At 51.8% G+C, this 25,954-nt stretch overlaps 1 protein-coding gene across 3 annotated transcripts; it reads right to left on the bottom strand.

Moving 5' to 3' along the window:
• Positions 1–3,460: 3,460 nt before the first annotated feature.
• On the bottom strand, positions 3,461–24,905 carry LOC110546069 (sodium- and chloride-dependent betaine transporter). Of its 3 annotated transcripts, none has more exons than XM_060384137.1 (15): positions 24,756–24,905; positions 20,955–21,184; positions 16,402–16,536; positions 14,954–15,094; positions 14,106–14,193; positions 12,955–13,087; positions 11,435–11,569; positions 9,937–10,040; positions 9,549–9,673; positions 8,338–8,450; positions 7,786–7,923; positions 7,014–7,116; positions 5,619–5,719; positions 5,071–5,241; positions 3,461–3,982 (listed from the first exon to the last, which is right to left on the bottom strand). In XM_060384137.1, the coding sequence occupies exons 2-15, from the start codon at positions 21,166–21,168 to the stop codon at positions 3,839–3,841; spliced, it is 1,845 nt and encodes a 614-aa protein (XP_060240120.1). In that variant the 5' UTR covers positions 21,169–21,184; positions 24,756–24,905; the 3' UTR covers positions 3,461–3,838. The 3 variants fall into 3 exon arrangements, with proteins under 3 accessions (XP_060240120.1, XP_060240118.1, XP_060240119.1); XM_060384135.1 differs by lacking the exon at positions 24,756–24,905 and adding an exon at positions 24,373–24,465; XM_060384136.1 differs by lacking the exon at positions 24,756–24,905 and adding an exon at positions 21,381–21,690.
• Between the last annotated feature and the right edge of the window lie 1,049 nt (positions 24,906–25,954).

The following is a 25,954-nucleotide window of genomic DNA, read 5'->3' as shown; positions in this document are numbered from 1 at the left end:
ACGGAAAGAGTGATAGAACCAAAAGCTCGTTTGATGACTAATAAAGCCGACAGACCTCTAAGATGGATTGCGCGTAAGTACTAAAGTACTGAAGTTGGAGCTGCAAACACTGCAGAGGTTCCTCATAACCAAACAACGAAACCGTAAACCCATGACTATCGAAACGTCCAATATCCAACAGAGCCAGGGATGGCAGTGTATGCCATCCATCCCAGGACCTCTTGGAAGGCTGAAACATGAGATTTGTGAGTTCAAGGACAGCCTGGGCTACACAGGAAGGCCCTTTCTCAAAAACCCAAAAGTTTTTCTCACAACCCGGCCATCTTAGTTAGGGGACCATTCTTACACCTAAGGCAGAGAGATGGCAGCCTCAAAGAAAGCCAACTGTCTCTGGAGATGATCTCCTCTACGCCCCAAGTTATGAAAAGTGGAAAGCAACAAGCAGCTCTGAAGATGATCGCAGAGGGCAGGGCACAAGGGTCCATCCCCACCAACTGCCCAGCTCTGAGAAGGTTGAAACAGAATACCACAAGAGATCGGCCAAAGCTATTGCCCATCAACACGGTGGCAATAATATTGAATTGGGCACAGCGTGCCAAGGATACCATAGTGCGTGAGCACTGGCTGCCGTTGATCTGGAGGCTTCTGATATTAGAAGCGTGCCAGCACGGACTGAAGAAAAGGAAAGCAGGAGAAATTTTTCTTTAGTAAAACTTGCCAGAGTCTGTTTAAATAAATAAATAAGGAACGAGAGAGGAAAAAGGAAGTTTTAGGTATATGATAATGACGGGTCGTTTTCTTAAAGCCTGTACACATACTCCCCCAAACCTCTATATGATGCTGGGTCCGGTGACTGACTACATTCTGTGTACACTCAGGGAACAGAGACTGCTAATCTCACAGGAACTCCTTCGGAAGAGACAAGACTATTCCCAGCCTCCTCGTGTATAAGTCCAGCACAACCTTAAAAGCAAAAAGACCCCTCTCCCCACTGCTGTTAAGGACAGTTTGGAAAGGAGAAGGCAGGGGCCAATTTAGCCTCATGAGCCTGCATAGAGGAATTATACACAAAATAAAAACAAACAGAACGTGGCATCAAGTGATTAAAAAAAAAAAAAGCCAGCATTCTGTGATCAAGGTGGGTTTGTCCCAGACCTAGAAAGATAGCTTAGCATTAAAAAAAAAAAATCTATTTGTAAATTTCAGCACAATGTTCAGTAAAAGAACCATCCTGTGATCAGTCCAATAGATGCAGGGGGAAAAAAAAAAGACAAAAGTTAAAAATCGGCTCTTCTTTTTCTGTTTTCTCTTGGCTTTTGATTTTTGAGACAGGCTGTCACCACGCAGTCCCACTGGCCTTGAACCCATGATCCCCCTGTTTCACCATACTAATAGCTGCAGCTCCACACCCAGCTCAACACTTACTACTAATTTCAAATAAAACAAACTCGGAGCCAACGAAACCTCATCACTTAATAAACGCCGTCCATCAAGCCTCCGAGTTAACAGTCTCAGTTAGTGCAATGTTGAGATTTTTGTCAAAACTGGGAAGGAGGCAGGATTCCGCCTGCCACCAATTCTAGCCACACGGTGACGGAAGACAAGAGAAAGAAATAAGAAAGAGTGACTGGGGAAAACGTGCTGTTCCAGATAGACAAACTGCCTGTGCGAAAAGCCCAGAAGAATCAGGCTGAGGCTACAATAAGGCAAGAGAGTTCAGATCTCTTGATGGCTGGCTGCTCCCAGGCTGTCCTCACAGCCCGTGTGTCCCCTGAGACCATTCTCTCAAGGTAGAACAGCCACCCCCTCCCCTGTAGATGGCTGACCCAGCAGGGATAATACGAGGACCCTTTGTTTACTCCCATGGACGAACATCCTGCCAGAACAGGTCTGCCCAGTGACGAGGGGTGGCTACCGGGTCTGGCCTCAGGGCCAGCCCTTGAGTGTCTATCCTCACTCTGCTGAGACTGAAGTGAACAAAGCAAGCCTCACAATGTGTCTGTCTCAGTCCTGGCAGATTCTTGTCACAGCAGTGGGAAAGGACACTGATCCTACGGATAGACCTGGCCACGGAGGGCTTGGGCTTTGACATCCAGTCTGTCTGTGACAGTTCTATGCTTAGCTGGGTGGCCTATAGACAGGCTCCTCAGACCAGATGGGAGACCCAAGCCCACTTATCACGTGAGCTGGGATCAGGATGCTGGGCCTGTGGCATCGGCCCACCTCAGCTGGGCTCCCGCCCATTGTGTTTGTTTCCCAAACATGTATGTCCTTCTCGACCTCTCTCCATGGGTGGTTAACAAGCTTTTCATCCCTGTCAGATCCAATCGGCCCTTGTTACTTCACTGAGCAGCTAAATCAACAAGGAAGCCATGTGGATTCGGCCGCCAGGGATCTAGACATGTGAGAGCAGAGAGAGTGGCAGAGGCAAAGGCAGCCGGCCCCTCAGAGTGAGGAGCAGAGAGCAATCGAGTCACAGAGCCCTGGAGGACCCAAGAAGGTGAGGACAAAGGAGAGGCCAAGGACACAGGCAGGAAGAGCAAAAAAGAGCCACTGTTTTCTTAGGAGGGAGTATCCACACAGACAGTTCACCTTCCATGGTCCAGGTGGCAGAGCTGAGTGCCAGCTAGACACTTGACCTGATTTCTAAGAGTGTTCTCTAGGTTATACCAGAAAAAAAGATGGGGGAGGGGTACTGGGGAAGGGGGGGCATTGTTCTGCTTTCCTCTGCCACCAGGGGGCAGAAAAGAGCTCCATACAGACCCTACAGCAGGAGCCTGAACTCTAAGACTTGTAAGAATTCCTCTCTTGGACCTCCTATTTTTCTCACTAGCTAGTCCAATAAGGATTAACAAGGCACACACAGTAGTGTAGAAAGAGACAGAAGGGGCTGCCAGGAGCCAGGGCAGCTAAAGTACTCGGCGTCCAGAGGTGTTCTTTCTCAAGAGGAGAAGCCTTTCAGACCTGGTGACAGCAGGGAGGCATGGAGGCTATCTGAATGGAAGCCACATGGGTCAGGCCGTAGACTGTTCTTCTGGCCTCTGGGCATTGTCTCTGGGTGACGTTTACCTGTGTATCCTTTCCCAGGGGTGTGCCCAGGATGGTGTCCTCAGTACCCTAGTCCCTCCCCACCCTTCCCTTCTGAAGGCCCACCACAAACTCGCCCACAACCTGCCTTCCGGGAACCCTCAGGAGCCTGAGTCTGCGTGTTGTATGATTTGGCAAGTGGGAAGGAATGGTTGGGAAGGGCCCAGAGGGAAAGCAAAAAGGAGAGAGAGGACAGCGCCTGCCTACAGACCTACTGCCCGGGATGAGAAGGCCACGAGCTGGGGGAGAAGTCTGGTAGACAGAGGCTGGAAGGAAACTTAACAAGGCACATCCCCATCCCTGGGCGCCTGTGGGGAGGTGACCTCCCACCCATGAACAGCTGGAGTGGAGAGAGACAAGGAAGAGGCACGCATGCAGGAGCGGGTGTTCCGTACAGGCTTGTTATGGAGGCAAGGGAGAGGCTGGAGGCCCAGGAGCCTCAGCAAAGAGCAGCAAAGTCCGAGGAGGCTCTTGGGCTCTGCAGAGCATCACTCTGCCTGTCCAGCTCTTGGGTTCTTAATCCAAGTCGGGGTTTTGAGTACAAAGAACATGGCAAACACAGCTTCCTGGAGCACGGTTGGGAAGGACTGAGAGGTTGGCGAGCCATTCCAGCTGCACAGAAAAAGTGGCTCCCGGAAGGGCTTTTCCAGAGACCTCGAAGGCCTCAGCAGGACGGAGCAGAGAGTTATCCCTGGTGGAAGTAGCCTTGACCAGGTTCCTGGCTCTGGAACCACCTGGCCTCTGGCGCTTCCTACAAGTGTGTCTCCTTCTCCCAGGCAGTGAGCTCTTGTTTGGCAGGAGAGGAAGAACAGTTTTGAGCAGGGGAGCCGTCCCGAGGTGGACGCTGCCGTGGCTGGGGCAGACTCGGGTCCGGTGTGATGAGTATTTGAAGGCGCTGTGGAGAAGAGCAGCAGGGAGTAAATAAATGCTGGGGTGAGCGGGTGAGCGGGAGGACGCCCTCTGTGGTTCTGTCCCCAGAAACAAGGCCGGGCGCTCACGGCTGAATGCAGAACGGTTCTGACATGAAGGCGGGAAATGAGAAATAATTAAGAGTGCAAACTCAGCCCGGCGTGGTAGCACACACCTGTAATCCCGGCACTCGGGAAGGCAGAGGTAGGCGGATCTCTGTGAGTTCCAGGCCAGCCTGGTCTACCGAGTGAATCCAGGACAGCCAGGGCTACACAGAGAAACACTGTCTCCAAAATTCATACTTTTTTTTTTTGAGACAGAGTATGAATTCCTGGTTTTCCGGTTCTAACTAGAACAATCTCAGGTAACTCACCTAACTCTTCTATCCCATCAGTCCCCTCACTTTCCTAATCCATGAAATAGGGGTAACAACACACCTAATGGGACAGTTCCTTGGCCCAGGACAGGTGAAAAGTGCCATGACTGTCCTCACTGCCCTTCTAATTACCATTGTGATATACCCCGTTAAGTATTTTCCAGTTATCCCCCATCTCTGACCTTGCTGATATGTATAGCAAGAACTCAAAAAGCCCATTCAGTTAAAGCACTGTAGATGCTTCTCTATTACTACTGGAGAGTCTGACTTTGACAGACAAAATTAGTATCTTTATGGGCCGTTGGCAGTGGCTTCCTCCAGGAAGACATACCCCAAACTACATAGGAGCCACCGGCTGGGCTCCAGCTGGGACTATGATAAGCAAAGAAGCTAGGAGCCAGGGTGCACTTGGCAGTTTTCCCAAGCCAGAATCTATATGTGTTCTTTAGCCCTTCTGCATCTGGCCCCATTTGGCCCTTGTTTTTCCCTTAACCATTAAGCAGCGTGTGGCTAGCTGGCCTTCAAGGTCAGCCTGAGGTCAGATTCTATGAACTTGGGACTCCGGAGGCCTGGTCTTCAAAGGTCTCAAAGACCTCCATGTAGTCTCGGGGCTTTCCTCTATGGGGAGCTGACATGGGCCCCTCGCCTAAGCCTCTCTCGGGGGCCTCCTTCACTGGGTCACCTCCATGGCCACCTACCTTCTTGAAGGAACCCTGGGTCTTCAGGAGGGTGATGATGATGAAGAGTGGGACACAGGCCATGGAGGAGAAAGCCAAGAGCCATCCAATGGAGTATCCCCAAGAAGGGTATGTATAGACATTGTTATATTGGAGAGGTGTGTACTTGCTCAAGGAGAAAATGAAGGTGGCCTAAAAGGGAGAGGAGGGGGATGATACAAGAGCCACCCAGAGTTCCTCCCCGGCTATACCAACAGCTAAGGACCGAGGACCACCCACCCACTCTGACAGGCATCTGAGGTAGGACAGTGCTGCTGATCCGTCAGTCACAGGGACTGAGGCAGATGGTGAGCATGGGGTTTAAGGAGCTCAAGACAGACAGGAAGAGGCCTATCAGGGGGAGAGTAAGGCTGTGGAGGAGGGATAGCTAAAAAGCAGAAGGGAGACTAAATGAAGACAGGTGGATGAGAGGCCCAGGAGAGAAGGAAAAGAGAGGGACCAGGAAAGAGCCCCCGGGTACCAAGTCCTCCTCAGACAAGGGGGAGAAGGGGCGGTGAGAAGGTGTGTACCAGGCAAAGGCCAGGGGTCAGGAAGAGCCAGGAGATCTTCACCAAGGGCCACGGCCGGTAGCCAATCATGTCCTCTACATTGTCATAGAAACGGTCCGCCCCTGGGCCAGGATAGAAATGATAACACGTTAAGGAGATGCAGACTGGACCTCCCCGTGGCGGTGGCGGTGACGGTGATGGTGGTGGCGGCAGAAGCTGCTGCCCATCAGCTGTTGGAGCAGCCTCTGCTGTCCTGTCTAAGGATGAATAGAGCTGTGCTCCTGATTCTAGAACTGTGACTTCCTCACGCTGGGCACTGTCGGGTCGGTTTGCACCTAGTGAAGACGCTCACTGGCTTTGCTTATGTCGGCTTTCCCCCTGGCCCTTGTTTCAGGCAGGACCAGGATCTCCTTGGATGTGACAGGCTATTCACCGGTGGCCACGTCCAGGGGCCTCCTCTAACCCCAGCTCACTGCCTTCCCACTGATCACTGGCACATGAATGCCAAGCTTTAACGGGCCACAGCTTTGACTTCTGAAGGCCAAAGTTCCAAGCCCAGCATTGCCAGGAGGTGTGTCCACCCCCTGGACTGAGTTTATTGGCGCCTTTGAGAACAAGAGTTGCAGGAGAATCAGGCAGATATCTAATGCTTAAGGTGGGAGGAGGAACCAGCTCCAATGACAGGAAAGGACACCACAGGAAGGCCAGGGTTGTGAAGTGAGTACCTTCCTGGTCAGGCTTCCTCTGAGACCCTAATATGAGGTGTCTACTCATTCTCTGTGTTCCAGGCCTGGTGACATTAGCATGTTGTCCCCAACCTGTTGCCAAGCAACCCACAGACCAGGATCAGAGATGGCTTCTCCATTTAGTGATTGTGCAAGAGCTTAGGCCAAAAAAAAAAAAAAAAAAAAAAGGCCAAGATGTAGGTCTTGAAATGGCATGTGACCTGCCCAGGGCAGTGCCTGGAACCTCAGCTATCACCAAGCATTACAATGGCTCAGGGATTGCTGAGGCACTGGGATTGCTACTGCTGTGGGACCCAAGCCATCCCTGGAAGTCAGGACAGGACAGAATCCTCCTCCCTGCAAGAAAGCAATGCCTAATGTGTTCAATGTTCCACAATGTTCCAAGCCTATGTACCTGGCTTGGCTCTTGGAAAAGCAAGGAGGAAGCTGAGGGTGGGTGCTGGGAGGAGGTGTCAGGCCAAATGGCCCTAAAGATCCCCTCTGACTAGGATTGCCTGTTTTGTCCTCCCCTTAACTCTCAGAGAGACACCGGGCCTCCAGGCATGTCTGACACTCCTAGCAAAAGCAAACAGCCCAGACAGACAGACCAAGACTTCCATCCTGGACGGATCCTGCCCTCCTCAGCCCTGGGGCATCTTGTTCCTGCTCTGCAGCCCCCTGCCCCACTTACCATACACCCAGCCAATGCAGACCACCTCGAACAAGGAAAGGAAGAGCAGGCATATGCCGCTGGAGGCATAGTAGTCAAAGAGCTGGAAGATATACATCCCACCCTGTGGAGAAGGAGGAAGCTAAGGCCTGGGCAGGGCCAACACCTGCCGCCACAGGGAGGTGTGCTGCCCTGCCCTGCCCTGCTCAGGAGAAACCTGTTACAGGAGTCAGTCAGCTTGGCCTAGTTCTGCCATCAGGAACTACCATCAGCCTCGGGACAATAATTTCTGATACCCCAAGGCGCTGGGGGTAAGGGGCCAGCGGTAGTGTGTTATATCAGTATCCCCTCTTGGTGGAAGTAGCACCCCTCACTCCATTTGGGGGGGGGGAGGGCGCAAGGTTGTGGCGGTCCTCTCCCATGTTGTAAGCCTAAGGAAGGGTCTCAGCCTGAGCACCTGTCAGACTCAAGAGAAAGCCTGCTCGGCGGAATGGGGAAAGGTACCAGGAGCAGAAACAGCCTCCACGTAAGGAGATCTGCCTAGGGGCCAAGCGACCTGAGGAAAGGGAGGTGGGACGCATGCCCAACGGTGTTACAGGTAGAGTCGCGCCCAAACAGCGGCAGACTCTGCTGTCACCCAGCCCCATTCAGACTTCCTTGGTATTTAGGGCATTTGTGTGTGTGTGTGGCTCTCCATCACCCAGCACTTAGATTCCAGTGAGTGGGACCTTCAGCCTCACTCCTGGACAGAAGGAAGGAAGGGTTCTGCCCCCCCCCAGCACTGTCCTCTCACCTCAGTGACCAGAAGAAGCCCCATCAAGTAGCAAACAATGGCCACAGCCAGGATCAGCAGCTCCCTGCGGCCTCTCTTCCGGAGCTGCTGAGGGAACATGTCCATGGAGGCGGTCACCAGGCACTCCATACAGACGAACTGTGAGCCGAGAGATAGCTGTGAGGCCAGGGCACAGGCCTTGCCCACCTCTGCCCCCTGCCCCCCGCGACCCTGCCATGTGTCACTCTATTTGTCTACGCTGATGTGTGGGGAGGGGCAATGAGGAGCCAGTCCTGTCCTGGGCTACAACTTCATATCCCAGGAATCCCAGTCTGGAGGGTTGGGAGGCAGGAGGGGCTGGACCACGAGTCTGGCGATGAGTAACTAAGCATCTATGGAGCAAAGTGACAGCCCTTTCACAGCAGGGGCTCTGGAGGGCTGGGAGCACCCATCAGAACACCAGGCAAAAGACCCAAACCACAGTGAGGGAGGCCTCTGGGGCGTGGTGGGGAGAAGGCATGTGAGGAAAAGTGCAGAGGCGGAAAGAGGGACCCCCAGACAAGGGTGCTGTACCTGGCTATCCAGCCCTAGAAAGAGGAGCATGATGAAGAAAAGGCAGGACCACAGCTGGGACAGAGGCATCATTGTCACGGCTTTGGGGAAGGCTATGAAGGCCAGCCCGGGACCTGCCAAGAACACAATACAGCTATGTGAACTCCAGACCACTCACTACCTGAAGAGAGGCCCTCTCCTTAGCACAACATGCACCCAGGAGCGTGTGGGGACAACTGTGTGCACCTTGACCTGCCTGTGAGCGCCCATGAGTGCCCATGAGTGCCCGTGAGTGTCTGTGTGCCTTTAGCATCTATGTGTGTCTGTGGGTGTCTGTGTCTGTAAACTCCAGCGTCTGTGGTCACCTGTGAAAGCCCGTGTGCTGCTCTGAGCGCCTGTCTCCGAGTGTCTGTGTCTGTGTCTGTGTCTGTGTCTGTGTCTGTGTCTGTGTCTGTGTCTGTGAATATCTGTAGGGCCTGCGAGATTCTATGCACATCTGTTAGCGTCGGCATACACCTGCTAGTGTTTGCATAAGCCTTGAGTTTATGCGAGGATCACTGTATCTGTGAGCATCTATGAGGGTGGACTCCTGTGATTTCTACGTGCTCCTGTGTTCATTTATGAATGTCTGAGTGTGTGTGTGTGTGTGTGTGTGTGTGGATTTATACATATGATTTTTTGTGAATGACTAATCACATCTGTGTGCTTGTGCCTGTGAGCACCTGTGTGTAGACTTCTGTGCTCTTCTATGTGTGTCTCCATGTGTCTGTATCCGTGAACGTCTGTGAGTCCTGAGCATTTTTGAGTGCCCCCATGGGAATATGTTTGTGAGCAGATTTGTGTGCCTGTAAGCATCTGGTGTACCTGTGAGCCTCTGTGTAAGCATGTGGGCAGGGCTGTTTAAAGAAAACAAGTAATTCCATTCTGTGTTCTTCCTTGGGACTAACCTTCAGGTAAGCTTGTGCACACACACACACACACACACACACACAGATTCTAATCTGATTCTCTCTCTCTCCCTCCCTCTTTTCCTATCTCCCTCCCTTCCTTCCTCTTCTGCTTTCTTCCCTTCTCCTTGCTTATCTTCTCTCCCATGGTTCTAAAAGCTTTGTTGATGCACAACCCCTCAAGCTAAAAAGGCCTTTCGTCCTGGTTTTGTGACTCCCCCCACCCCCATCAGGAGGGCTTGCTCTTTCCTCCGTCCCAAGCAGCATGTGGAGACTGTCTCCTACCTGACTCAGCCACTTCAGAAATGGGTATCCCCTGTTCTTGAGACATGAAGCCCAGGATGGAGAAGACGACAAACCCAGCCACGAAGCTGGTAGCACTGTTCAGGAAGCAGAGGGCGATGGAGTCCCTGGGGGAATAAATAAAGTCAGACAGAGATGGGGAAGAGAAGATAAAGGAGAAGAGAAAAGGCAGTCCAAGAAGGACAGACCAAAAGATAGAAGGGAAAGGAGAAAGAAGAGGAATGGAAAAACACAGAAGAAAAAAAAAAGCAAGAAAAAACAAGAGCGATACGGCACAGGTAAAGCAAACACCAGAAAGGTGTCCACATAGGCCCTGCTTAGCTCCCACAGAGGCAGGGTTGCCCTCCCCTGACACACCAGTGGCTCTCACCTATAGCAGTTGTTGTGGTACTTGTTGTAGCTGCCCAGGGCCGTCAGGCAGCCCTGGCAGATGGCAAAGGAGAAGAAGATCTGGGTGCCCGCATCCATCCACACCTACGTGAGGCCCAAGAAAGTGGTAGAGGCAGCTAGGGCCTAGAGCTCTGGCGAACAGAATGCAGCCCCTCACTAGAGCACAGCCCACCTCTTAGTGTCCCACACAGACCACGCCTGCAGCCTCCTCTCCACATCCACCTTCTCACAGGCAGGACCCGTTTTCAGTTTGGCTCTGTGCATACTCAGAAAGCAGCAAATGCATGTGGGAATGGCCCAGGTGTCATCTACAGGCCCAGGCTGTCCCTGGACCTGATAAACTGAATTGTCTCTGGCATTCGTTCACCCAGTGTGCCTGCATGGCATCTTTCGAACTGTGACCTGGGGCACAGGCTACCTCATAAAAATAAAAAAATGGGGGGAGGGGGCTTGGACAAGTCCTAAAGGGGGAAATGTAAATGGCCAATATATTCATGAGGAAATGCCCAGGGTAAAAAGCCAGGCGTGGTGATAAACATCTGTAAGCCCAGTGCCTATCCCAGGAGCACCCTAGCCAGGCAGCCTCTCCTGCCCAAGTCCCAGGCCAGAGAGAGAGACACACACTAGGAACGGAGGGGTGGGGATGGGGAGTTAACCCACCCTCAGATGAAAAATATTCAGAAGAAAAAAAACCAATTGTACCTGTCCTAACAAGGACTGACATTTTTCTTAGCGCTGTCCCCTGTATGGACAGGACAGAACAGCTGTTTAAATGCAGCTGACACGGTGGCATCACGAGCCATCTAGGGATGATTTAATGTGTGTGATAGGATGAGCCCAGGTCAGACAAAACACTGCACTGTTCCTAACGAGAGACCCGAGAATCTGCGGGTGTGGTCTCGTGGACAATGGCCCTCAGATACTGACAGACCATGTGTATTTGAAAGCAGACGTCACCTCAGTGTCCGAGGCTGGGGGTCAGGGTTCAGCAGGGGAGGGACATGGCCCACTTTCTCCACCATTCTAGCCCCAGCGTCAGGCAGTACCTAGCTGTTAAGACGCCCTCCGGATATTTTTGTTGAATAAATGATGTTTGGAGGGGATATTCTACAGACGCTGAGATGGCATTTAAAGATGAACTTAATGGCACAGGGAAAAGCTTATAACACAATTTAAGTCAAAGGATCCATTTCTCTAAATAGAATTAGCTCAACTGTGTTAACACATCCACACCCTTGTGTTGGGGGTGGGGGGAGGAAATAGAGTAAAAACGCTAATAGTGGTGGTGGGATTTCAAGCGATGCCCGTCCATTTTCTCCCAAATTCCTTCTATGATCTCTAGTTCTTCTCCGGTACACATCTATTTCTCTCAAACCCAAGGAAAAGCAACAGGAGACTTTAAGAGTGCAGCAGAGTCTGGTGAGGACACGTATCAGTTAACGGGGGGGGGGGGGGGGATGTCCCCTTGTGGTGCCCACCTGGGGGTCCTTGAGGCGGAGCAAATCTGGCTTCAGGTAGAAGACGATGCCCTGGTAGGCTCCAGGCAGGGTGACACCCCGGATCAAGAGAATAATCAACATGAGGTAGGGGAAAGTGGCTGTGAAGTAAACAACCTGGAGGGAAAGCAGAGAAGTCACTCCTGGCCTGGGTACACAGAGGGGGGGGGCAGGGCACATCACTCCACATCCACCCCAGGAGCTCAGACCTCCCGCTTCATCCACACAGCCGATGGCTGGCGAGTGCATGAAACTTTCCACACCTCCCTTTACACATTCCAGCGGGCCCTACTCCCCAGCAGAGTGTTGATACACATCGGCAGGGAGGAGAGGAGGGGAGCGCAAGTGGGGAAGACAGGGAAGGCTGGGAACCTGGCCCCCTCCACCCACCACCCTGGGTACCCTCCCCGGAGCCCCTGAGTGTGGGCTCCTCTCCAGGAAGAAGGTGGCCAGGTTCGCCTGGCAATCCATGGGTGATCCAGATTGTACTTTTCCAGGTCCAGGTTGGGGCGGCAGCAGTAGCCCGAGCATTCTAGAGACTCAAAAGGGACTCCATGCTGCCCTGTCAAGGTTGTCTCTGCCTGGGCCATCATTCTTATCTTTCCTGTTGTTGCTCTTTTTCGACCACAACCCAGGGAAGGAGGAGTATCACCATTTAGTTGTGAAACGTCTCCCGGGCAGGTTCACGTGCTAAAAATCTTGGTTCCCAGCTAGTGGTGCTACACTGGGAAGTTGTGGGGCTTTTGGACAAGAACCTTAACTGTGGGATGGACACTGTTACAACCCCAGACCTGCTTCCCTCCCACACTCTCTGCCTCCTGACGAGCACATTTCCTGGCAATGACCAGCAGCCTCAAGTTCCTGTCCTGATCCATCCTCCCTCAAATCCCACTCTGAAATCAATACATCCTCCCTGAAGGCTCTCATTGCAGGCCCGAGGCCAATCCGAACACTCGTCACCTGCCAGTCTTGTCTTTGAAAAGCAGGAGGCATCATTCCTCCAAGTCTAGGGGACTGGAAATGATGCCCAGGTCTGAAATCTCACCCCAGAACAAGCCCACTGCTGCCCATTCTTGGCTTAAACTCCCTCACTGATTGGCACTTACCCCCAAAGGCGGTTCTGTTTGCTAATACGCATGGGAACTCTTCATGTGTCATTTACGTGCAACAGGCATGTCATAAGAACAGGAGACAGATACACACATGCAAAGGAGAGTAGGAGCCACCACCACCCCATATTGCTGACAGCTTGGAAACTGATGAGCTTCAAAAGGGGGACCCTTACGGGTTTGTTTCGCTCAAAATATTGCTTAGATAAACAGGTCTCGTGAAATCTTCTTAGGAAAATGTCTCCCCTTGTATCGAGCTCAATCCCCGTGTTCCTGCACCCTCACCTGTTCTTACAAAAATAGATCTTTCTTTCTGCTCTCCTGAGGGGCCCTTTCAGCCATCCCTGAGGATTCTATGGCTGTAGGTACTCACAAGGAGCCGGGACACCTCACCTTGCCCGTAGACTTGACCCCCTTCCAGATGCAGAAGTAGCAGATGATCCAGGCGAGCAGGAGGCACAAGGCCAGCTCCCAGCGCAGGGACCCCAGGTCATGGATGCCGGACGTAATGCCCAAAACCCGTCTCCTAAGGGATTGGGAGAAATAAGTAACCAGTTGAGAGATCAAAGGGGACAGTCTGCCTCCATCACCAAGTCTCCTGATTCAGACCTGACCCAACAGGTAACACTCTCCAAGGCCATCCCTCCCCTGTCCCCATCACCAACAACCTCTCCACGGCCATGCCAAGTTCCCACCTGTGGTCTGAGTGCCCCTGGCTGTTAGAAGGCCAAACCACCATAATGCCACGGGTATCTGTGTCTTTCTAACTCATCTAGGTTTCTCTGTTGTACAGAGAGATAAAGAGCAAGTGATGGAGAATGGACACACACACACACAGAGACATGCAGAGAGAGGTCAGAGATGGCACAGGATCAAAGGGAGGGAATGGAAGTATGTTATTATCAGAAAATGAGGGTGGACATGCGTTTGCCTAGGAGAGAGGCCAGACCACCCAGAATGGGCAGGTGAGAGGGCACAGGTAAACAGGTGAGTGTGTGCAGGGTGAGTCGGTGTGAGGACACAGGCGGACCACGAGGAAAGCAGGCAGTGCACATGGCCTTCCAGGGTGGAGGCGTGCATCATCCATTGTTCAGGAGAGTGAGTGATGAGCACATTTACCAATCAGTGTCAAGCTACCAACTGGCTACCAGTGAACACACAGCTGGCTGCCAGAAGATAATAAAAGTGATCTCTCTGACCCTGTGGACGAAGAGGTCTGGGGATGTGTGCGTGCAGCTGCAGTATGCAGACAGCACCAAAGGGCAGCCATGAGAACGAGTGGATACAGGTGAAAAAGTGCAAGCTTGTACAGACATGTGAAGGCTTGGGGTACGTATGAAAGCATAGGTAGGTAATCAAGGCTGACTGTGAAGGTTCCCTTATTCCTAAAGGATACCGGTCTAGGGGGCAGAGGACGGGTGATGCTAGACAGCATGTGCAGAGCCTGAAGCATGCACCACCAATGTTCAAGTTTGCACAGTGCAGACATCCAGGCTTCCTGTGCTTAGGGCCCCTGGTATATGGCAACCAGGCCCAGGACCTACTCCCAGAATTCCATGACAGGTGAGGTGACGTTCTCCAAGTGGCTCGCTGCTCTGGCTGCTGAGCGGTTCAGATAGTCCACGCAGTGCTCTGTCGGGGACAAGGATGGGGAAGTATATCAGTCAGGGACCCGATGAGGGAGGATGCCCTTGCACTTACCCGCTGGCTGTTACCCAGAGCCCCCCACTCTTTCTAGGCCCAGGAGTTTCCTCAGGAGCCAGGATATGGGCGGGGGGGGGGGGGAGGAGGACCAGCTCCTCCCCCTCCTCCTCCTCCTCCTCCTCCTCTCTTACAGCCTGTGTCTACTGCACCTGTCTGGCCACTCCTATGAATGTGCCAAAACCCTCCAGAGCAATATGGAGCACAGACAAGCCCAGCCCACAAGGGCAGCTCCCTTCGATAGGCTGCTGGCCTTCCCGTGTGCCACTCAAAGCGCCTAGACCCTGTGCTGAACTTTCCCTGTGCGGTTATCAAGATGGGCTCTAACCTCTCCCGTTATTCTATAATTGCTGTACTTTTTTCCCCCCACCCATCAAGGGCAAGTCTTGCTTTGCTGCTTCATCTTCTTCTACTGCGGCCAAGTCAAGCCCTTACTCAGCCTTTGACAGTGTTTGACCCGTGAGAGGCGCCCAGAAACGCTTGCTAAATGGAGGCATGCTGCGGTTGTATAACAGCCTCACTGGTTCCCCCAGTGGCTGGTCTGCCTGGCTGCACAGAAGGGCCGGCCAGTAGAACTGAAAGCACAGCCCATGCAGCTCAGCTCTAAGGCAAGGTCTGTGATGCGCTGTCACCAGCTGCCACGGGCCAACCTCATGGTCAAGGCCCCGTGGTAGGACTGACGCACAGATACCTGTGTTCCAGGAGTTGGTGCAAGTTGTCCAGGGAAGCTCCCAGGTGAAGGAGCTGAAGAGGTAGAAGAGAGCCCAGGCGAGGATGATGATGTAGTAGATGTTCAAGTAAGACTCAATGACCACAGATGCCATGCCAATGCCTGCAGGAGCAAAGCGAGAGTCAAAGAGGTCAGCATAAGCCAAGACACATTTCACACAGCGCCTGTGCCCCTACACCAAACTTTGTATCACCTGCTTAAGGAAGGTTAGATAGATTCATTGTCTTACATATATTCCCATGGCAGTGGGAACATTTCCTTCTTTCCCTCTGCCTGCCCTCTGTCTCTGTCACTGTCCCCATCTCACTCTCTCTCTCTCTCTCTATTTCTCCCTGCCTGCCCTTTCTATTTTTCTATTGCCATCATAGATCACCTGTAAAATGAGAAGCGGCAAAGCAGGAAGGAGCAAGGCAGGATTGGCAAGAGCGTGGACAGCCGCTGAGGCTGTGTCAAGAATGCGGTCTCCTCAGTGGAAACGAGTTCTCACGGTGACCTTAGCTGCAGTGCTTGGCTGGGCCGTGGCCCCAGCGGGGGTCTCCTGGATACTACCAGAGGCCAGCCACAGCCCCAAGAGGTGCAGCTTGCAACCAGCCTTGCCTTTTCCCAGTCTTTAGTTAGGCAGCCAGCCTTCTCGGGAGCCAGGACACACAGTTCTCATCAGGCACAGCCGATTTGGTCCCTTTCTGGACAAACAAGCCAGCTAGCCTGGTCCCTAGTGGTCCTTCAGGTACTAACATGAAGAACCTTTTCTGCATCTGAGGTGTAAGAGATGTCTCAGAGACAAGGGGGCTCTTGGGCCCTCCACTGTAGCCCTGGGAACTAGGTAAGCCACTGAGGGAGGCTGGTAAAAAGGCAGCCCGGCTGCTTGTGTCCACACCAGAGATCGACCAGAGAAGGGTAAGCTGTAACTAATGGAGGCAAGAAGAAAAGGCCTCGGGTGTTTAAACTCGTGGCGAATGACCCCACTTTCTTTGTCTGTAGAATGAGGTCAGTGTAATGACAGTAACCAGAGGCTCACATGAACACTGACACAGCCAGGTTCCAAAGGTGCTGGCTATCACGCCACCAGCATTCTGGTGCTGATGAAGTCTCCTGAAGCCTGTTTGAGTCATGACATGGAGTCAGAGACATACTTTCCCCGGGACCGACGAAGGTTAGAGTTCAGGGTCCTGGCTGCATCTCCCAATATCCACGCCTAATTTGGTACCTATAATTCTATACCATTTCTCTCGACACACCCTTCTCCCTGGCTATCTAAACTTTGGGCCTCAAGAGGCTGATTTCACACAACACAGGAGAGGAGAGCATGGCAAGTGAAGCTGGGAACAGGAAAACAAGAGCAGGGACAACAAATAGAGGCAGGCAGGATGGTGGGTCCGAGGGAAGAAAGGGAGAAGGATGACACTCACCTTGGAGGAGGGGACAGATCTTCCTCCAAGCAGTAACACTCCCCTGGCTGCTATACTGGCCCAGTGCCACCTCCAGGAAGAACACCGGGATGCCACAGCTGAAGAAGAAGATGAAGTAGGGGACAAAGAAAGCTCCTGAAAAGAAAAGAACGGCGGAGTCTGAGCCGCTTGCCACTTCCAGACCTTGAACCCCTAGCCTCCCCAGACCCCCACAGTCTCGTCTCTCACACATCCAAGACCCTCAGTGTCTCTGTCTAGCCGCACGCTGTCAGGGGTGCCCGGCAGAAGATCCTGACAGGAGCCCCAAATAAGTCAGGCAAAGCCTTGGGGAAAAAATAAAATAAAAAAGAAAGAAATGAATCCTGAGATGGAAGCTCCAGCAAATGAACTATTTACTGTGTTTTACAAATCAAATCACGTATTAGTTTTGAAAGAAAAACATGTGTTCTGTATAATTTGATACGCTTATTAAGCTATCAAGATGGGTACATTTTAGAAACAAACAAAGCCAACTTGGGAGCCTTCTTTTCTCACCAGGAGTTTTCCGAGGGCTTTCCTCAAACCCTAGGGGCGGTCTGCTCCGCCTGCCCTGAAGCAGGCCCTACAGCGACCTGCAGAGCTGCTGACTACTGTCTGGACCCAGAGGGCCCTCGCGGAGAGAGGATTCTTTCTTTCTTTGTTTGTTTGTTTTCTGGTTTTGCTTTTGTGTTTTGTTTTGTTTTGTTTTGCAACTTTGCACTTTGTTGGTGCCTTCTATGTCAGACCCTCTTCTAAGCTTCACCAGCACGAGTCAACCTCCCGAGAGGGAGAGGGAGATACGGTTCTCATCCCCTTCACAGATAAGAAAACCCAAGCCCAGGTTGCAAGCACAAGAACTCAGGCACGCATGAGGAAACGAACACAGCACATCGGTGACCCTGAGGCTTCACTCCCGACCACGATGCCTCTGAAGTCCTCACTCCCGCCGAGGAGAACCAGGGAGCACAAAGGGAATGAAAGCACAGAGCAGTGTGTATCCTTTCCAAAGCTTGCCTGCCTGCGGCCTGCATGCCTGCATGTCTGCTGCATGCCTACTTCATACCTGCCTGCCTGTCTCCCTCTCTCCCTCCCTCCTTTCCTACATCCTTCCCTTTTCTTCTTCTTCCCTGTTTTCCTTCCCATCTTTTGTTGGTGAGATGGCACTAGGCTGACAACCCAGAGCCTCACACACAGCAACCAAGTGCTCTACTGCGGAACTCTACCCCAGCTCTTCTTTCAGAATCTGCCTGGTTCTGTTTCGTTAGACAAGGTTTCACCATGTCGTCCTTCTGGCCTTGATGCTCCTGACTCAGGGACCCAAGTTCTGGAATTACAGGCCCTCTCTCTAAATTTCTTGTAAGCACACACATTTCTTCTTCACGAAAATTAGAATGTTTTATATGTCATTTGGCCACCACTTCTAAATCCATATCACAAACCTCTATACTTGACAGCATTTCAGCATCCATAGAATTTTCTAGTGCAGGAGATGGTATTTTCTTATTATTTTTCTCACTGGACTTTTAGTTTTGTGTTTAGTGAAAACCACCCACATCCTAACGCACTTTTCGAATTTTGCTCCTTTAGGCGTAACTGCTGAGATATTCCTCTTTTCTCAGTGTGTCCATGCATGCTGAATAGATGCAGTGTAAGTACATACATTTTTCATAAGTGTAGAATCCCATAGCACTAAAGTGTTCTCAATGCTATGCATCTACCTCCAGAGAGCTTTTTCATCTTCCCAAATGGAAACTCTGTATGCATCAAACATGAGCTCTGCCTCTTCAGCCCCTGCCAATGACAACCTACTTCCTGTCTCTGTGAATTTTCCTATTCTGGCCACCTCACATGGAATACGTGAATGGAACCATAACATTTATCCAGGTATATTTGTTTCATTGATCTCATCTTCAAATTCACCCATGCTGCAGCATGCATCATAATTCCCTTTTAAAGGATAACTAATAGGGCTGGAGAGAGATGGCTCAGCTGTTAAAAGACTAAGGACCATGCATGGAGAGGACCTAGACCCCACGTTCAATGGAAGTCCATTGGCTGCTCAGTTCCCTAGTAAGGGGTACAGGGGCTGTCTCTGATGTGAACTCAGTGGCTGTCTGTTTGATCACCTCCCCCTAGAGGGTGAAGGGGGTGCAGCCTTGCCAGGCCACATAGGAAGATGATGCAGCCAGCCTTAATGAGACCTGATAGGCTAGGGTCAGATAGAAGGGGAGGAGGTCCTCCACTACCCGGAGACTAGGGAAAGGGCATAGGGGGAGAGGAGCGAGGGTGGGTGGGACTGAGAGGAGACAAGGGAGGGAGCTGCAATGGGGATACAAAGTGAATAAACTGTAATAAATAAATAAATAAATATATATATATAAAATTAAATTTAAAAGTGAATAAATTGTAATAAATAAAATTTTAAAAAGAAAAAAATACAAAGACTTGCTCTCACAGAGGACCTGGGTTCAGTTCTCAGTACCCACATTCCAGATCACAATTATCCATAAATTCATTTCTAGGACTCCAACACCCTCCTCTGACCTCGATGTGTATCAGGCTGTGTGGGCAGTACACATACACACATGCAGGTGAAACAGTCACACATATAAAACAAAATAAATTTCAAAGAAAAATTCTAAATAAAATAAGGCTAATCAGTGGCCCCTGAGTGCAGTTTCCACACTTTGAAGGAGGTCCTTCAAAGAAGTCCATGGGAGCATATGGCCCACAGGCCCTTTCCTCCAGCTGCAGGAATACATCCCCTGTGCCCTGGAATGCAGGCTTTCACCCCCACAGAAGATGCAGAGCCCTGGAGACCCAGAGACAGGCTTTCCTTGGGCCCTCTGGGGCTAGATGGAGGCTGGCTCTGGGTATAGTGCAGGAAGCCCTTGGCACATGGCTCTCTACTGAGCTCCCAGCACTGCAAATGTCCTCTCCTCAAATGGGCTTATTAATCCTAGCCCGGGAACACTGCCTGGCCACAGCCTCCTGGTTCGTACCCAGCTGCGCAGATAAGCAGCCTGACAGTGGCCACGGGGACCTTAGCCAATGGATTTCAGCTTGAAGTCCCTTTAGACTCTCCCTCCCTCTGCTGGTATCTACCTTAGGCAAAGGCCTGGCTTTCACTGAACCAGAGTCCTGCCTCATCTAGGAGGTGAGGCATTTCTTAAGGATGGCGACGTTAAGTGGCTCCACTGTCTCTCACAACCAGAGATGATCTTATCCTAATATGTTATTATTTTTCTACTCTTTTGAAAGGTAATCTCCTCCACAGAGCTATGCTCATTAACCAATGATCAATGAATCTGTTTACATATTTTGATAAAAGATAAACTTCCTGTGATCTGGAGGAGGTGAGCCTTGTTATCACAAAGAGTTGGGACAATTCTAGCCTAAAGCAAAACAATGATATTTGGATTCATCTGTGACGTCATGTTCCATATAAATCTATTCCCAGCTGGTCTAATTATTTTTCTAGAGCCCCCAGAGGAACTCTATGGTGGGAGCCTGGGCCTTATTGTGGCCCTCATGTTAAAGATGAGAGAAAGAAGGGTTGAAGTGAAAGTCCAGCTGCCCAGTTATAGGCAGCCCCGGGTTAGTTTGGGAGAGAATCATTTGGATGCCAGAGCCCACAGTGCTCAAGCCTCTCATATAAAACATCACATTCCTAGATACAGGAACCCCCAGCTCACCTTAGGATGTCAGACTGTACTGTCAAAGGAACAATGTGGAAATGTAGTAAAACCTGCATAATTTTACTACAGGTGCAACTTTAAAAAAAAAAAAATTTTGATCCACAAGAGGTTTGCTTCCATCAATGTCAAACCTGGGTCAAGGGGCTGGACACACCTACTAGATATTTATCAGGTTCAGTACAAATAGGGTTTAGAAACCTTTTCTAAACAATGATTATCTCTAAGTGTGTTTTCAGTTCCCGGAACCGTTCTGATATGTATTAGAACAAGCCATTGCTGCAAGAAGAGCTACCTTCCAGACCCAAGAACGAATCTCATCGGTCACAAAGGATCCCCTTTCACCTTCTTCATGTCTGTTTAGATGTCACCCAGGAGTCCCTCTCCCTTTTTCCTGTTTTTCTCTTTGTGGATCAACTCATCACCATGACAGGCCACATGTGTTTCTTGCCTGTGATCTGCAGCCTTCATCAGAATGCAGCATGCAGGCCAAGTTCTGGCTTGCATCTAGAACAGAGCCTTGGCTCCTGACAGCACGCAGTCATGAGAGCTGAATGAACGGATCGATGAATGAATCCCATTAGCCGTGATAGACCTCGGGGAGTAATGCAGAAGCTTAAGAAGCCAGGCCTCATGTTTCTGCTTCTGTGTCTGGCTTAAATCTTACACAGCCTTGGATGTTATGTCACCCCCAGCTCATAAGGAGGAGCCCTGAGGCTGGAGGTGGAGGTAAGACCCAACAGGAGCTTTCCAGATTCAAGGCTAGCCCCCTTCCACTTGACCACACTCCCAGCTGGCAGGCCTGGCACTCCCCACCACACCAGCTGAACATGAACTCACCACCTCCGTTTTTGTAGCAGAGATAGGGAAACCTCCAGACATTGCCTAGCCCAATGATCTCCCCAGCCACTGACAGCACAAACTCCATCTTGTTGGTCCATTGGCCTCGATCCTGCATCTGGTCCTTGCCTTTCTGGTCCATCATCTCTCCCTCCTCAGGGACCCAAGAGACCACTGGATACCCATCTTCATGGACTGCAACTTTTCCATCCATACTGGATAAGGAGGCCCTGTAAGGTAAGGCAGGACTGTGAGACGCAGAAACCTAATAAGGGGAGAATACACATTCTCTCTCTCTCTCTCTCTCTCTCTCTCTCTCTCTCTCTCTCTCTCTCTTTCTTTCACACACACACACATACCCAGCCTACATACCCATCTCCCTTCACCCTGATCTTTCTAGCCCAGTCCTTTCTGTTGGCATATTACCTTTCTTCCCAAGCTCTTGATGACATTTCTGCCTCAAGTGACACTCCACTCTCAGAGTTATGAGGCTGAGCCAACAGGAAGCAGATCTTAGCTTGCCAAGTCTTCAGCAGACAAAGCAGGGTTTTAGGGGTCAGAGACTTGCTCAACACCACCCAGGGGCAGAGCTGTGACTAAAACCCCATCACTGAGGAACTTAGAGCTAAAATTCCCTTTTATCTTTATAGCCAGCCACCATGCGAGCTGGCCCTTCTGTCCAGATCTTCAGTGTGCTGTGAATAACAGCGACCTGGCCTCTGGCCTCCAGACCAGAAGGGCTCAAAGGCTGCCAGGGGTGCCAAGGTTAAAGGGCAGGTGTGGCCGAAGTGGCTCACGGGGCTTTCCTGAGCAGTTGTGATCAATAGAGGCCTGGTAAACATGGGAGCTGGCTCACTGTGGGGTCTGATTGGGAGAGAGCTGGAAGGTGGGGCCTCTAAGTAGGGCCAGCGGAGGACAGGCTTGGCATCCAGTCCAGCAGTAGGCCTTCAAGGGAAGCTGTTTCTTTGTATGTCTGTCCTGAGAAAGGTAGGGAATCTTGGGGCCAGCAAGGGGCACTTGGATGGTGGTCATGTGAACATGACCTCAAGATCAGGCTGAGCGCGTGGCTGGAGCTTCTCTCTGTGGCTTACAAGGACAGCCTGGACGGAGCTGCCCTTTGGGGCTGTCGCCATTCCCTTCCCCCTGCCATCTGAACTGTCCAGCACTCCTGAAGCCTCCACGGGACACTGTCCATTCCGTTTTCTGTTCCTCTTGTCTATTTGTCAATTTCCAGGAGGCAAACTGCATCTAGAACCCACGGCTGCTTCCTCCTTCCTCCTTGCCTCCATACAGCTGGTCATCCTGAGGCCACTATTGGCCTTCCTCCCAGGGAGATGCCAAGAAGGAGGTGACTATACTGTCAGGGAAGCACTGCCCACTGACCCTCACCTCCTGGGACATCCAGGGAGTCAAGTGACCAGGCCTGCTAGGCAATCTCTACTCCCCCGGGTGCTCTGGGGAAACACAGGGAGTCTTTTTATGAAGGAAGACTCTGTGTTTATTTGTTAGTCCTTTTAACCCAGGCAACAGCCCAAGCCCAAGTCCGTTAGAAAGGCGTGGGCAGGAACCAGCTAGGGTTGTGGAAAATTTTGAAGGTGAGTTGGAGGGTGCAGGCTATCCCAGGAATGAGAAAGCATGGCAGGGTGAGGTTCTGGTATTGGGATATGCTCAGAGTTTCTAACTCTGTGAAAGCTCTGGGCAGGAAAGGGAAAAGGAGAGCTGGTGCAAACTCAGGGCTCCGGCCTCTCAGGCACAAGGAAGAAGGATGAGGCAGGGAGGGAGGGGCTCCAGGATGCATTACCGGAGCCCACCCACCGGAGCTCGGTCCCTCCCAGAGGAGCAGTCAGTGAAGCCTGAACCCAGACTGAAACAGTTAGCACCTTGCAGAGTGACGCCTGAATCATTTCCAAATGATAAATGATGAACAAATAAAGGTCTAATGAATGAGCTGCAAACGCTGCCACAAGACAGGAAATCAAGTTCACCCAGACTTGTTAATTACAACAATGAGAGGCACGTCTGAATCAACACGCGATTAAAGACATAAAATTCTTAATATCCACTATCAAATCTCATCCTAACGCTCTCTGAAGTTACCAGTACTATTGAACCTGCATTACAGAGGAGGAAGTGAGGCTCGGGGTTGAAGAACACCTGACACACAGCACGTGCTCAGTTAAATAGATCTTTAAGGGCCAAACCAATTCACCAAGATAACGAGTAGCAGGACTCCGTCCTGCTTCGTGATTTAGGCAAATGCACCTTCCCTCTGAGCCCTAAATCTCCCAGAGGAGAGAATGACCCCTTCTCTCTCAATAGGGGTATGGACAGAGTGAGCGGGTAGTGGTGAAGAGGTGTGTAAAAGACCATAACAGGTTGCCTTTGCTTGCTAAGCCATGGGATAGCTGGGCTCACAGCAAGCCCCACATGCAAGGAACCCCAAGGGACCTGGCAGATGGCAAGCCTTGCTCTCTCCCAACCACTGGCAGCCGCTGTAAGATGAAGAGCATCTCAAGAGCTGGAGGGGAAGACCTGGTGGGGAAAAGGAGTACATGAAGGAATGAATGAAGGAGTACACAAAGGAATGAATGAAGGGGAAGATAGAAGACAGCAGTGTCAGGGGAGCAAACCCAGAACCCAGTCCAGTCCTGAGACTGAGGCTTATCAAGGATGAGAAAGAAGAAGAGAGCCTGAGATGATGGACAGCCACGGGCATGAACTTTTTATAAATAAAAGATTGGGCCTGGAGAGATGGCTCGGCCCTTAAGAGCACTGGCTGACCTTCCAGAGGACCCAGGTTCAACTCCCAGCACCAACAGGGTGACTCATAACTGTAACCTTGGCCCCAGAGGATTCCTCTCCCGGCCTCCTCATGCCCCAGGCATGTAGTGTACAGACATGCAAGCAGGCAAAACATCCATACACAGAAAATAAACAAATAAAAAAAATTATTTAAGAGATTCTTGATAAAAGCATGTATCACAGGTAAGAATGGAAAAACTGGAACAGCAGAATGAAAGCAAAGGCACACAAAAGGAGAGATGGCCCGGGGCCAGGATGAGCAGAGCGAAAGAGGGCTGAAACCACAGCACTGGACGTTCAAGTTAGGCTCAGGGGTGAAATGTCCAGAGGACAATAGCCATAAAATCAAGCTGCCCAAGGCCCTCTTTCCTTTCTTTAATTTTAGGGCCAGTATAGTAGCACATGCCTGAGATCTCCAGAACTAGGGATAGAGGCAGGATGGTTGAGGTCCAGGCCAGCCCAGCTGCATGGCCAGAGCCCGCCTCACAAAAACAAAAACAACAACAAACCCAAAGGGCAGCTCCACCCCCGAGGTGCCCTCCCACCTCTAGTCTCTTTGCTAGGAATGATTCAGCGACAGCACAGACAACTCGTTCCCCTTCGCAAGCTCTGTTACCTCCGCAGCCATTGATCTCCTCCACAGGCTGTCCACCTGCTTTGCCAGGCTGGGGCAGTCTGGGGGCAGGGGAAGGACTTCACCATACTTGGGTGCCCTTGAGCATATCCTGGGTTCTGTCTTCAAAGGACCAGAAAGTACAGCCTTAGCTCTCCTCTCAGGAGCTGGGCAGGTTAGATGGAAGCCCACCCTGGGTTTCAGGAGGCACCTCCAGAAATCTGCCCTCCCCTACCCCACACACACCGCTAGGGTTCCACTCAGACACCTTCACCCCCTCCCCGGCACAGGAGAGACCCAGCCCCACTTCAGCCCGTACCCACATACCAGCACCCACCCCTGAGCACCCTGGTGCCATTCCGTCACGTCCCCTTGCACACACATACCTGTGTGCATGGCCCCAAAGCCTGGCTCCTGTAGCCCTTCACAGCTGGTAGGCAGCTGGGCTCCACTGTGGCAGCCCACATCTTCACCAGCTCCCCCTCTCCCTCAGGCCCAGACCCAACCCAGCTGGAGCTCCCCCCCCCCCTTCTGAGAGGCGCTCAGGCTGCCTGCAGCTGGCCCTGGCTGCCTGGGAAGCAGGCGCCCCCAACCTGTGACTGTTAGTTCCAAATCCATCCACTCGCCCTTCCTGCCCTGGGAACAGACCGCCCTCCCCTGGCAGGCAGATGGCCCGCCTCTCTCCTCTCGGGGCCAGTTCCCCATCTGTGGACTTTCCTACTACTCAGGCTCGTCCCTGAGCAGTTCCGTTGGTGTGGACAACGAGGGTGACGCTGGAGCATGCCTAAACATCACACTCCCTGCGGCTTCAGTGGACCACAGTTCCCTGCTTCCTGCCCAGACACAAAGTCCTGCCAGGTCTGGCCTCTGGTCTGAGTCCTCAGCTCTCCAGACTCGGGGGTACAGGCGGTGTGAGAATCAGACTGAGGGCTCCTGCGCATGCTCCTTACTTACCTGGTGGCTCAGCTCAGCTAGAGCGCTTGCTCCTGAGTGAGTAAGTGTCTCCAGACCTGGAAGAGGAATTCTCACCTTCAGTTCTCTGCTCCTCCCTACCACAGCCCCAGAGAGAGGGAGGGGGAAGAGTGGAGAGGCAAAAGACCACAAGTAACAAGAAAGACTGAAGACTCTATAAACCCTCTGGCCAGCCAGCCTCCTGACCTGTCTCTCTGTCCCTTCCAGGGCCCCCTCTCCTGACTAGTGTCTTCCCAGTAGGTACTGGCAGAACAAGCCCCACAACCACGAAGAGCCTTGCTGACCTGTTGCCTCAAGCAGCCCTACCTCCCTAACCTCTCTCCTCCTGCTGCTGACCCCTCATCCTTACCCTCACCTCCACCCCCAAAACTGGCTCCTTCTTAGGCAAGGTACAACCCCTCTTACCAGAGCAGTGGGATGGGAGCCACCAACTGGACACTGGGGACCTTGGGAGGGGAGCTGGCCTCAGTGACGAGGGCATGGGAGGAGGGTGAATCACACACTGGAGTTTTCCACCAAGTACCTGCCCTCTGCAGCTCCCCAGCAGAGCTCTAGACCTTCGCAGCCACTGCCTTCTCCTTGGGATTTTTCCTAGAGAAGGCTCCAGAGCCTG

This window comes from Meriones unguiculatus, chromosome 5 (assembly GCF_030254825.1).
Source record: "Meriones unguiculatus strain TT.TT164.6M chromosome 5, Bangor_MerUng_6.1, whole genome shotgun sequence".
NCBI classification, from domain to species: domain Eukaryota; kingdom Metazoa; phylum Chordata; class Mammalia; order Rodentia; family Muridae; genus Meriones; species Meriones unguiculatus.
This window is presented reverse-complemented; position numbering and strand designations above follow the sequence as displayed.

What these genes read in the sequence shown, in the direction of transcription:
- LOC110546069 (XM_060384135.1), bottom strand. Translation starts at nt 24,458, where the DNA reads ATGGTGAAGTCCTTCCCCTGCCCCCAGACTGCCCCAGCCTGGCAAAGC. An exon ending in TCCGCCTCAAGGACCCCCAG is followed by an intron (nt 10,041 to 11,434) that starts GTGGGCACCACA and finishes GGCCTCACGTAG; the next exon opens with GTGTGGATGGATGCGGGCAC. An exon ending in TACCACAACAACTGCTATAG is followed by an intron (nt 9,674 to 9,936) that starts GTGAGAGCCACT and finishes TTATTCCCCCAG; the next exon opens with GGACTCCATCGCCCTCTGCT.